We start from the raw sequence: 13,385 nt of genomic DNA, 5'->3' as shown, positions 1-13,385 counted from the left end.
TTAACAGAATGGTGCATTTTTCCCATAGCACACAAGGTGAATAAAGTTAATTGACAGTGCAGTGAACACCTGTTACCCTGTAACACCTGAAGGACCCCTAAATCCACCTCATTTTACCAGCTCCACTTGTTTAGAGAGCTGGCGTGACAGATCGGACTTTGCTCTGTTATCTAATGGGATGTTCTGTCTTTGCATAAAAATAAAAAAAAACGTATTAATGAATTGGTTATTGCTTTCCAGATTTGAATTGATGGTAATCCAATCTCCTGCGGTTTCCTGAAGGTAGAACACTTGGAATGCCCTCTTTGTCACACAGTAAAAGAACTGTTTGTTTCACAGTTATACAGTACTTTTATAATGCTTCCCAATGCTTTACCAAGCTTTTACAAAACTCTCATATGCTTTAACAACATTTACCTTGCTTCACTGTGCTTTGCCATGCGTTTACCTTACTTCCCTACAATTTCCCATGTTTCCTATATACTATAACTAAGCAATAGACCCCTGGTTGGAGGGTATTGTCTGGAAGTTAACTGGAAGCTGTACTGTACAGACACTGTCAACTATGCCTTTATACATTTTTCCAAACATTTGAAATCTCTAACTTATACAGGTATGGCCAAAACTTTTGCATCACCCCATAGAATTAACTAATTTTGCTTCATAAAGTGAAATGAAGCTTGCTGAATAATATTACGTTAACATATTGAATTTAAATTGCATTTACATACCACTTTTTGTAGTTTTCCATATACTTAACAAACAACTGACAAAAATGGAAAAATGTGACCTTTCAAAATCTAACATGAAATATTGTACTACTAATATGGGTTCAGTTAGACATTTACGATATCATGTTGTAGTTTTTTTGGTTTTCATTATATGCTGTTAGATAAAAGATCTAGAGTATGTTCATATAGTTTTTTTTTTAAATTATATCTCAATCTCAAAATTCTAGGTGATGCAAAACTTTTGACCATAGCAGTAGATATATTTACCTTTTTAATATTTGATTTCTTTCATGGCCAAATATCTTCGATGCGCCACCTTTCAAATCTATTTTTGTCTATAGAAGGTGTACAGCTCTAAAGGTTGCACACAATGATAACGTTATATTTCGAAAGTATATCCACTGCAGTACAATCTTTGAAAGACAAAAATATAATGCAAAAACAATTCAGAGTTGTGAGTGGCTAGTTAGTCACAGAGGCAAGAATGGGAAAAGAGCAGAAGTTAATACTAGGAAGTAAAAACAAATAACATCAAATAAAGACCTGAAAATTAAATACAAGAGAGGAATAAAATAAAAAATAATAAGGATGAGAAGATAAGGGACAAATCCCAGAGAAGAGGGAGGTCGAAGAGGGAAATATTTAGTGGTAAAGTGGTGTTATTTTAAATTTTTATTTCTTGCATGACTACTGAGGGAATTCAAAATGGTTCAATACATTAAACACTTTAATAATGTAATAATATTTCTTTTCACTGTTTATTTGGCTATACAATTTGATATGACGAGGTTCAGTCATCGCTTGCTGAGAAGCCGATCCAACCTACAAGAACATCACCTGTGGTGATCTGATCAAACAAATGGGCAGCTATTGACACAATACTAGAGTGACGCAGGTGGATTTGGATGGAGAACAAGATAAATACCCAGCAGAGCACTGGTAATAATACTGAGCCTTCTGCTAACAGCCACAATGAAGACTCTCTTCATACTGGTCCTGTCTGCCGCTGTTCTGCTCATCGCTTCAGGTAATGCCTTCTAAAGGACTTGCATTTGGTGTCTCACTGTCTTGTCTGTGTGTTTCATTCTATTGCTACAGTTCTAAACCTTGGTATCACTTGGAAAGTGATATTCAATGTATCTCTGATGAATAATAAGACCCCCACAAAAGGCGTCTCCTTGAAAAGAATTAGATTATTTTGGTTTAACTATAACAAGCAAAGGAGATTGAATTGAGAGACATTTGCTACATTTGTCACGGTTTGGACTGTTGACTAATATGCTGTATTATACAAAGCAGTTATCCAACAAGTATTTGGCTTGAGAACTGCCTTCACTGTGCAACCTCCCTTCAGCTCTGTGTTGAAATTCACTTCCAGATAAACTAATATTTTCCTTTATACATTGCGATCCTTTTCAGATGCAAGAAGCATCCAGTATACATCCCAAGATGAGGACGAGCTTGTGGACACGATGTTGGTGGATAAGAGAGAGCTTGGTAAGTTTGCTGATTTCATTTGTTTATTTAGTTTATCCAAGGTGACTTACAGGTGTTACCGGGCAGTAAAGTGTTACAATGCAAGCTTAATATTTAAATACAGTGTAGTTTACAGTAAATGCAAATAATACCACTAAAATGCAATATAAACTAGAATGCAACAATTTAAGATTACAACAAGTTATATCTACAATGACATTGTGCTATAGTGCAAGTATAGTGCATTAGCTGAGGATCCAGAAACTTGTTACTAATGCATGCTCCTATTGTGCTCCCTTTTGCTGCTAGAAAAGGTTTAATACACCCTTTCAGTCAATAGTTTTAATTCAGTATCACTGATTAGCATTAGCAGTCACATTTGACTGCTTGACTAAGTATTAATTGCTGAAGAACTTACAGATATAGTGAAGTGCATTGCAACAATATATCTTACAGAGGCCCAGACTGATTTGGATACAGACCTGAATGAGGAGGAGAGTGAAGATTTGGGTGAGTAACCGAGAAAGAGAAGGATTCTGAACCATATCCATGGCAATGTAGATTCGCTGGAGACTCTCCTCATGTTGTGTTGACTCTTCCCGTGTTCATGGTTCAGTCTACTTACTTTAGAGGCAAGAAACATCCAGTTTTGTTGCAATGGGGTTACAGTGCCATGGGGCAGGGTTTCACAGCTACCAGGTGTTTTACACAGCCAGTAGCAAGTAACACTCCAGTAGACACCCAGTATCCCTTCACTTAATAAACCTTACTATAGTAACTGCTATACAACCCATTTTGATACATTTGTCATGGTTTGGCCCAGTAACCAACATATATTGGCCTTCCCTTCAGCTCTGTGTTGAAATTCACTTCTAGATAAACTAATATTCTCCTTTATACATTGTAATCCTTTTCAGATGCAAGAAGCATCCAGGATGGATTTGAAGATGAGAACGAGCTTGTGGATGCGATGTTGGAGGAGGAGAGAGAGCTTGGTAAGTCTGTCGATTTCATTCAAACCCCTTTTCTCTAAAACCAGTTTCATATCAAGCTTGTTACTTATGCATGCTACTACTGTGCTCCCTTTGCTGCTAGAAAATGTTTAATACACCCTTTTTTGCATTCATGGTTTTAGAGCTTTTAACCTCATCTCAGGGGACAGAATCTGTAATTGCAGTGGATCACGCAACACTGCCTGTTACACTGCATTAGAAAATGGGATTCATTGTTGAAGAACTTACAGATATAGTGAAGCGCATTACAACGATTTATCTTACAGAGGCCCAGACTGATTTGGATGCAGACCTGAATGAGGAGGAGAGTGAAGATTTGGGTGAGTAATCAAGAAAAAGAAGGATTTGGAACCACATCCAGGGCAATGTAGATTCGCTACTAAAATTCAACGTTAAACTGTAAACAAAAAAGTACAGATCCATTTAGAGTGACATGTGACATAATGGTGATGTATTTATAATTGCAGCTCAGATAACTAACGAGATTGAGAATGAGACTTATTGTAAGTACCCTTTATGGATTCTTTATTATACAAATTCATATTCTGAAATTACGACAAAAGCTCATTTTTTTTAATTTTTTTTTTTCAGCTGACAAGAGAGGTAAGTATGTCAGTTTTTTATGCATTTTGTATTGAGTGAAACACAGAAGTATTGTTGGCACGCTGTATTAGTTTCAATGAGTAACATGAAATAAAGTTTTAATTTTGATCAAATTGAATAATTAGATGGAATCATCAAAGTTCTTTTGAATTGCATTGGTCTCGTTATTTGATTTAACTTTTAGAAATTAAATTTTGGTTTACAGGGCACTTTGTTTACTAATAATTGAATCTACAATAAAACAATAATTGAATCTACAATTAAAACCACAATATATGCAACTCCTGATATTGAACGTCAGTGGATCCATCCTAATCAATTTTAATGTCGGATATCATAAATTTAATTTATATCTAACAGTCCCCTTCAGCGTTATCATTTTACAATTAAAGCTTTACAGACTTTTTTCTTTCACAAAATTGAATCTATAATATTCACTATTAGGGGAGCTGTCTGCAGTAAATTGGTGCAACTATAATTGATCATATATCTAGGTAACTTCTGCTTTCTTTTCTTTAGCTCGCAAATCAAGAAGTAGGGCAGCAAAGAAGGCCAGAAAAGCAGCAAAGAAGGCCAGAAAAGCAGCAAAGAAGGCCAGAAAAGCAGCAAAGAAGGCCAGGAAAGCAAAAAAGAAGGCCAGGAAAGCAGCAAAGAAGGCCAGAAAAGCAAAAAAGAAGGCCAGAAAAGCAGCAAAGAAGGCCAGGAAAGCAAAAAAGAAGGCCAGGAAAGCAAAAAAGAAGGCCAGAAAAGCAGCAAAGAAGGCCAGGAAAGCAAAAAAGAAGGCAGCTAAGAAGGCAGCTAAGGCTTGTAAGAAATTTGTTAACATTGTCCACCTTTATAATGCTGTACATGTTTGACCATTTGCAAATACATACAAGGCAGCACCCTTCCTCTAAGGTGTCAATTATAAGCTTGTTTATTTAACAGTAGATATGTTGCAAATGAGACCTCCACCCAGATACTGCCACATTTAATAATAATAATAATAATAATAATAATAATAATAATAATAATAATAATAATAATAATAATAATACATTGCTTTATAAGGTTAAGTTAAACCACAAACGTGATTATTCCTGTGTTTTCTTCTTCCCTTTTCTTAGCACTCTCTGGAAACAAACCGTAAGGAATATTTTTCTTCATTATATATATATTTAACCTTTTTGATTTTGAACCCAGACATTGCCTTCAAAGTACAAACTGGAAGAACTAAATTCTGAATCAAATTAGTTTTTTCATATTTATTTGAATTTAGTGGGAAGGCCCATCACTAATCACTCAACTAGCTTTGCAATTTGATTCTTGTAAATATGAAAATCCTGTGAAATCCAGGATACGAACCTTAAATCACAAGAGGAGCCCGGAAGAGCTATCAGTTCTTGTAATTGAAAGGTACATTTGCTTGGTAGCATGTGGTGCCGTTACTTGTATGCTGTAGGTCACATGCCAGATCAAATTAGCACATACATTTGCATACAGTGCAGACTTTACAATTTTACTGACGTTCTCTAATTTGCATAGTAAGTTCTAAAGCTGAGGGAACACGAAGCCACTTTTTCAGGACCAGTGGTTTGAAACCTGGTTCCAGGAGACCTAGTTTGAGGTTGCTGTATCAAACCCCAAGTCCCCCCTGCTGTGCCATGCAGTGGGGCTGCAACCCAATCTCCTGAAACCAAGTTCCAAGCCACAAAGTGGCTTTGTGTTCCATCAGCTTAACATTTATACTTTTTTTTCTGCAGTGGCTCAGAGGTAGCACCTGAGCCGGCAGCAGAACCAACACCGGAACCAGCACCTGAAGCAACTGCCGAGCCGGCACCAGAACCAGCACCTGAAGCAGCTGCCGAGCCGACACCAGAACCAGCACCTGAAGCTGCTGCTGCATAGTAACCCATAGGAAAGCCCAGCGACTCGCTTCTACCGTCGCAGCTCCTGGATCACCAAGAACACTCTGATTAATAAACATTATTACGCAATCTGCCCGTCTTCTGGTTTTCTTTATAAACTTGCACCTTTGCTCTTTTAAAAGTTTACCACTGTCAATGTCATGCTTTAATACAGGTATGAATCGTGGTATTTACCATGTTTCAACACAGTTCCCTGTTATTCACCACACTTGCCTACAGTATGTAGACTTACCATTGGATAGTGTAGTACATTGGATATTACAGTCTATCCTACTAAAGTGTATATTGTTTAAGTGTATATCCCACCTAAGCACATTCAATTCCAAAAGCCCAAACCATTGCCAATGCTGCATCATTAAATTGACCCTGTTTATGTGTAATATTGTAAGTGTATATTCCTGTTTTACTGTACAGCGGTGCTACTTTTTATACAGATAACTTAGCATGTGCGAAAAGGGACTGAGTTATTTTGCAGCATTCACATATGCGTCCAGAATTAACCGAACTGCACTCGGTTTGAAAAAATCTGCCCAAACGAAGCAAGTGTGATTTCACTCAAAAAAGGATAATACGTTGTTATGAGAGAATATGTGAAATATGATTTATTTTATTTCCTGTCACAGATAAAGGCAAGTCATATTTTAGAGGAAATATTTAACTGGTACCAAATCTAAGGGAATAATGAAGGACAGGACACAGTCAAATATTTCATTTCGTGCTGAAACACACTTTGAAGAGTGTGTCTGAGTTTGCTGATCATCCCGGACAGCGGGAGATGAAGTGGGCACAGCAATCAGCAAAAGGAACCTCCAGATTGCCAATGAATTTACTAAGAAAAGTCCACCATTAGTACGGAATGTGCAGAATATTCCATTCCATTTTAGGAATGGAACAAGAATTAAAACAAGCTGCTGTTTGCATTTCCGTAACATTGTGTGGTTATCATGAGTACTGTACAATTGTGTAAGTACAGAGGAAAGGACCATTATTTGCATTCCACAGACTCATTTTAGAGCACTGCGCCTCACTTTTATAACTGTGTGTGCCAAAGTGGTTGATGGGTTACAGGTGCAGGAGTGATGCAGTGCGTAATTAAGCAGACAGAGAGGTTTGAAATCCGGTTTGGAAACAGTTTTAATTTATATCCAGGTCTGGTGATCACATAATAATCCCCGGCAATACACAACAATGTGTGGTGCATGGAATATCTAACAACAGGGTTGCAGACCGAAATAATGAACACAAATATCCATCCCACAAATATACCAACACAGTCACCAATCCTGGGTGCATTCAGGAGTGCTCGTGGTGGGTGATACAGTTTTATAACAGTGACAGTAGTGCAGTGCTGTTTCGGGTTTTGTGTTGCCCCTGGTGACAGCTCTGGGACGTGTTAGCCGTCTAATAATAACAAACAAGACAATTATAGACAAACACTCACAATACGTATATTCACTGCTCTCTTCTCAGGTCTTTTCAGGTTCAAAATACAAACCAAAGCGAAGGAACAGATTGCGATTCTCCATCCCCTTTTATGCCGTCACACATGACCCCTTGGTAAACGAGTGCAACCGACTCTCCAATCTGCGACTGCCACATCGTTTACCTTCCGGGTCAATGCGTTGTTGCAACGGAGTCTCGCCTTCATTCAGACTGGCCGACTTCCCGACCCTGGGAAAGAACTGTCAGACCAGCCCGTCCAAAGAACTCTGTTCTCGCTGCTTGGCACCCTCACAGATCGGGAGGGAGATTTACAACCAAGAATCATTGTATTTCTGTCACACTGTGATAAAAAGGTCATAACAGTGTAAAGTACAATACAATCAGAGTGGGCTCTTAAAAGAACACTGCCTTTTTCTATAATAATGCTGTCTTTTTTATCTCACATTGAGCTGAACAGATCTGTACCATGAATATATAAAACACATTTTAAAAAATGGTCTTTCTAACTATATCATTTGTTACCGGCTCATAAATTTATTGTGCTGTTTCTAAAGCCCAGCATTTACTCAAAGAAGCTTGAGTTCACAAACAGGCTGTCATCAAAGATTTTCAAGAAGCATTCTCAATATATATATATATTTAAAATTATGTCTCAATCCTAAGTCTAGGTGAAGCAAAACTTTTGGCCATAGTTGTACACTTATACTACCATTAGGGGCGTCTAAGGTCAAATTTACTAGTTCTGTTATGTCAGATTTACTAAATCTACCAGTTTACATGTTCCCAATTAATACCACCATGTGTTAAATGTGTTTTTGGGGAATAAAAACTATATGGTTTATGTTAAGATGATTTAAAGTCTAATGAAAGTGTTTATTTTAAATATCCACCAATAAACTCTGTACCTGGTGTAATACAGCTGAGGGAATGCACCATGTGATGCAGCCGTCTAGATAAAGGCACGGCTGATGATAGGTGATAGGATAGCAATCACAGGGTGATACTGAAGGGTGTGGAGCTGGCAGAGAGGCTGAGGAATGTACCCATGAAACAAAACCCTAGAGGAATGCAGTTCAGCCGGTACAGGGAACGCCAGATTTTCAAATTGTTTCCTCCAGTCTTGAGTAGGCTCTTGATAAAAAACACCTGTTTCTTTTTACTTGCTCCAAACAACTAAATAGAATTCATTTTTTTTAAGCAGTCTTAGTTGTGTTTCTGTGGTTGTAACCCCAGTGCTTGGATAATACTAAGCAAGATCTACAAAGAGTTTGCATTTGTGAAAACGCCACATTTTTATAAAATAATAGCTTGTGTTAAAAAAAAGAAACATTCAATATTCCACTTGCAAAACTATTCTTTAATTACAGGATTCATTTGCAGCACTTGCTAAACAAACACAGCCTTCAGATACACAGCCCAAAGTTCAGCTGGCTGGAAAAATCAGGTACTGTAGCCACACCCAGAATGACAATGAAAAAAGTGCACTCTCTTTCAGACTACAACACTCACAACAGAAAACAGACTGAGAGAATGGCTACTGGAAAAACCTTAGAGGAACTGCACAGTGAGCTCACGTGTTCAATCTGTAAAGAGCTCTTCAATGAGCCTGTCATTTTGGAGTGCGGTGATCACTTTTGCAGGAACTGCATCAGCCAGCTCTGGGGGAAAAATAAAGGCAGTTTCTCTTGTCCTCGGTGCAGCGCCTTGGTAGAAAGGAGCCTCCGGCCCAACCTGCTTCTGACTAACGTTGTGGACAGCGTGAGGCGGTCGAGAGCGGAGGCCCTGCATGCATCTCTGAAGGAGACTAAGTGCGAAGAGCACAGAGAGGAGCTGAAGCTGTTCTGTGAAGATGACCAGAGAGCGATCTGTGTGGTGTGCGGCTGCTCCAGGGAGCACAAAACCCACAATGTTATACCCATCAAGGAAGCCTTCCAGACCTACAAGGTACTTTTTATTTTGTGTCCTAGACTTGGCGACAGTCAGTCACATAATACAACTGTTTGTCATTTTAAATGTATGTTAATGTCTCTTAAGATGAATACACACTGTATACAAGGCGAGGCAACAGGTTCTGTTTTGAGGCAAGGCACGTTTACTTTAAAGTTAAAGTTTTCTGACAGGAATAAAACAGCTTCAATGATATAAAACTAAGGAGCAGTTGGTTGTTCTGAAAAGGAAGATTGTCTATAGGCTGAGAAATTTAAAATAACTACTGTATCTCATCTCCTTTTGGTTCATGAAATGTAACGCAGTGGTAGTGAAACGGAATGCAGCCTGTGCTAGATTCTTAAAGCTGTTTGCTACACAAAAATGCATTAGTGGTTTTTTTGGGGGGGGAAGGAAAACACAATCCACGAAGTCAGGAAAACTTAAACTTATAAGCAGTTATATGTTTTTTTCTTATTCACTTTAGAATTGTAATTTATGATATTTTGCTAGCTACTGGTTTCAAGACCCAGATCAGCATTAATCCTGGTCTTGAAACTAGCAATGGGGGAATGGGGGGAATCAGCTTTGAGAATGGAGCCCCCCGGCCCGTTGCCATTAAGCACAGGGCATATATGATTTAGAAATGATTAGATTGGTTTACAAAGTCAATCTACAAAGTCAATATTATTTAAGCATGATGCAAACCTAACTTTTAACATACCTAAAGTTTATTTTATGAGAAAATTGTGAACTCCGTCAATGTCATGGTCACAGCTTCGGCAGGGTGTATTCCCTTTTATTGCTGAGCCAAGCTGGTCTGAGAAGATAATAATCTGCTGTATCAATATCACTGGGATTTGCAGGATCACTCACAATGTTTTCTTTGCAGGAGAAGTTATCAAAGTCCCTGTGGAGAATTCAACAGCAAATACAAGAAGCCACTCAGTTAAAGGCAGAAGTAGACCAGAAGAGATTAGCCCTAAAGGTAACAAAGAATTATATTCTGAGTGACTTGAGCCAAACGAAGAGAAAATAATCCAACAAAAACACTGCCAGACTTGATAACTGTAACACAATTTGCCAAAAGAAACAGGAAACGACACCTACCCAAAACAGAATACATTAGCAATTCAACAATGCAGTGTGTTAACCATTAACTGCCTCATAAATTACAAAACAAATAGCTTTTTGTTCGTGTTGACATTTCTCGTACATTCTATAGTGAATTACAATGTCCAAGGGCAAAAGGAACAGCCACCACTTCTGTTTTTTTTTTCAACTAAAAAAATAAAACTATCAGATTTCAACAAGTATGTATTTTTATTTTGAAATGAATAACTCGAGGAAGTTATTCTTAAAGTTTTGTTTTACAGCGTCGCAATGAAATTGAAATTGAAATAAACACTGCAAAATAATAGCTGTAATAAAGATTAGTTACTTATTAACATGTTGCTATCTCATTTGTATGTTCTGCCTAAAATTAAGGCTTGAAAGCCCATTTAGTTGTTTCACAGAAAGAAAAAAAAAACCTCTAAATTAAATCAATGTTACTATTCACACGTTTCTCAGTTGTGATAGAGATAAACAATTGGCTTAACAGGTATCAACTGAATTCTTAAAGGAGAGTATAAAGTAGGTGTAAAACACTGACAATCAGAAGCCCGAAATATATTTGGTTCCAATTCCAATTCCAGTTCCAGTTCCAGTTCCAATACAATCAGGGTTCTGAATCACAGTTTAGGTCATGTTTAGTGCCTAGCATTCCTGCCTTGCCCTTGACGGTGTGCTTTGGGATGGTTTCAGGAGCAGGCTGAAAGCCTGGAAGTGCAGATTGAAGATGACTTTACTAAACTTCACCAGTTCCTGGATCAGGAAGAAGGGGTTCTGATTAGTAAGCTACGGAAAGAGGAAGAGGGGCTCCGGAAACAACTGGATGAAAACGGGAGCTATGTTACAGCAGAAGTGAGCAGATTGGAGCAAGCAGCCAGAGATCTGGAAAATAAACTGACACTCCAGGAAACCCCTGAGTTACTTAAGGTAAGAGAGATCCAGAGCAAGACAGCTGTGTTGATAGACAATGGGAAGCCTGTGATTGATTCCGTCACCCCAAACGAGAAAATGCATGGGCCCCCCAGCAAAGCTGTGGGTGGGGTGATAATAAATATTTCCCTTTTTGGAGTACTGTATTAATTTTAAGCTGACTCAATGAGTGGCTGGACGAAGGTTAAACTGGATCCCAATCATATCTAACAACCCCCTAATTTAATTGGTTTGCCAAGAAGGTACTTGTATAACAAAAGTCCCTTTGGTCTACATGCCAATAAGGCAGAACAAAATTAAAATAGCACTGAATTTGTAGCCCTGAAGTTAGGTACATTTAGATTCTACCTGGATTATATGTTATACAGTATATAGAAATAATATGTGAAGCTTAAATTCGATTTTCCAATTGTTTGTCTATTGTACTGGTACCTGGACATCTCAAAGGTGTTTTAAAACATTGTTTCCCTTTTCCTGGTACTTATTTCACTTTGGTGTAAAGTTACTGAAAGAAAAATCGGGTCTACTGACTGAAAATATCCAACTATCACGAAACATTCTTTGGTGTGCAAGAGATTTCATGCTGGCTAAAATTCTTAGTGCTTGTTCAAGTTCAAAAGGTTTGAGGCTTCTAAATGTATATAAAAAGTTCATGTGTAGTCATTCATGTTTCCCATTCTCTTTCCCCAGGATATTAAACATCTCCTCCGTAGGTGAGTATCCTTTCTCAGTATTGATTCTCCACAGTCTTACTGCCTGGTTCCAGAGACACTAACAAGTTCTGTGTTTACTACAGGACGGAGGTGAAGTTTCAGAAACCAGAAGAGGTTTATGTTAGCCTGCAGGCTGGAGAATATATGGGACCTCTCCAGTACAGAGTGTGGAAGAAGATGAAAAGCATCCTTAATCCAGGTACAGGGGAGTCTTACTAGATCCCTGAGCTGTGTGCATGTAGAAAGGTTCACACTATAGGGAAATGCAAAACAAATCAGCATTGCTCATAAGAGATGCTGTTGTTTTAATTGTAAGCAATGGGTGGGCTGTCGGTGAGATGAGGTTAAAATTTCTGAAAAACCACAATGCAAAAGAGCCAGGCTCGTTTGCATCTGTGGTATTAGAGATTTGAACCTGATCTCATCTCGCTGACAAGGGACTGGACAGTCTGTAACCACAGATGCAAACGTTTATTGATACCTGTTGGCTTTTAAAATCCTCTCTACTATAATAACAACAAATCATGGGCTATTTTATGTGGTGTCAGTTTACAACAGGCTTATTGCATGCATTTTTGCAACACCAACAAAAATCAGTGTTTCTTTGCAAGCATCAAGCATCTTAACCTATTCACTTAATATATATGATCACCCACACTGTGGGTGATCATATACTAATGAGGCTTAACAAACAGACTTGAAACAAATGCGAAGAGTCAAACAGAGAGACTAACAACTCATTTCTGTTCTGTTTGCAGTTGCCTCCCCAGTGACTCTGGATCAAGACACTGCACACCCCCAGCTTATTGTATCAGATTCTCGGACCAGTGTCAGAGTGGGAGACACCATCCAAGCTCTCCCAGACAATCCAGAAAGGTTTACCAAGTATCTCATTGTCTTGGGCTCTGAGGGTTTCGTGTCTGGGAGACACTACTGGGAGGTGGAGGTGGGTGACAAAATCGAGTGGGAGCTGGGTGTGGCCAGAAAGTCTGTCAAAAGGAAAGGGGAGATTACCGCCTCCCCAGGGAATGGATTCTGGCGCTTGATTCTGAGGAATGGCAATCAGTATCAGGCTTGTACCTCACCCCCGATCCGCTTATCTATGAAAGTCAAGCCCAGGAAGATTGGAGTGTTCCTAGACTATGAAGGCGGGCAGGTGTCGTTTTACAATGCAGATGACATGGTCCATCTCTACACTTTCACTGACACTTTCTCTAAAAAAATCTACCCTTACTTTTATCCTGGTGACAACGAAGGGGGTAAAAATAAGGCGCTCATGAAAATCTTTACCCCTCAGTTATAAACCGAGATTCCCATCTGCTGTGCACAAGTCTTTTTTTTTTACTCTGTACTGTAAAGGCAAATTAAAATTTGTATTCAAAAGTTGCATTTAAATATGATATCTGAAAAATAAAACATGTATACCGTATACACACACGATCACATTGTAATGTTTTCACTGTAATGTATTAACATGGAGGAAATACTGTTACTATTTAATTACTGGGAGAACTGACTGGAAGGTAACCG

The 13,385-nt window shown here is 38.4% G+C and overlaps 2 protein-coding genes across 2 annotated transcripts; both read left to right on the top strand.

Moving 5' to 3' along the window:
- Positions 1-1,626: 1,626 nt before the first annotated feature.
- Positions 1,627-5,760, top strand: LOC117971310 (histone H1, gonadal-like). Its single transcript, XM_059008836.1, has 10 exons — positions 1,627-1,758; positions 2,151-2,228; positions 2,664-2,717; positions 3,125-3,202; positions 3,487-3,540; positions 3,688-3,723; positions 3,812-3,823; positions 4,343-4,630; positions 4,930-4,948; positions 5,566-5,760. Exons 1-10 carry the CDS (start codon positions 1,704-1,706, stop codon positions 5,708-5,710), a joined length of 819 nt encoding a protein of 272 aa, XP_058864819.1. The 5' UTR covers positions 1,627-1,703; the 3' UTR covers positions 5,711-5,760.
- Positions 5,761-8,247: 2,487 nt separating this feature from the next.
- LOC117434127 (E3 ubiquitin-protein ligase TRIM39-like) lies at positions 8,248-13,350 on the top strand. Its single transcript, XM_034056706.3, has 6 exons — positions 8,248-9,117; positions 9,992-10,087; positions 10,906-11,139; positions 11,833-11,855; positions 11,939-12,054; positions 12,614-13,350. The coding sequence occupies exons 1-6, from the start codon at positions 8,638-8,640 to the stop codon at positions 13,156-13,158; spliced, it is 1,494 nt and encodes a 497-aa protein (XP_033912597.3). The 5' UTR covers positions 8,248-8,637; the 3' UTR covers positions 13,159-13,350.
- Positions 13,351-13,385: the final 35 nt, after the last annotated feature.

The sequence above is a fragment of the Acipenser ruthenus genome, chromosome 38 (genome assembly GCF_902713425.1).
Source record: "Acipenser ruthenus chromosome 38, fAciRut3.2 maternal haplotype, whole genome shotgun sequence".
Taxonomy (NCBI): Eukaryota; Metazoa; Chordata; class Actinopteri; order Acipenseriformes; family Acipenseridae; genus Acipenser; species Acipenser ruthenus.
The sequence above is the reverse complement of the archived record's forward strand: the minus strand, read 5'-3'. Positions and strand labels throughout refer to the sequence as shown.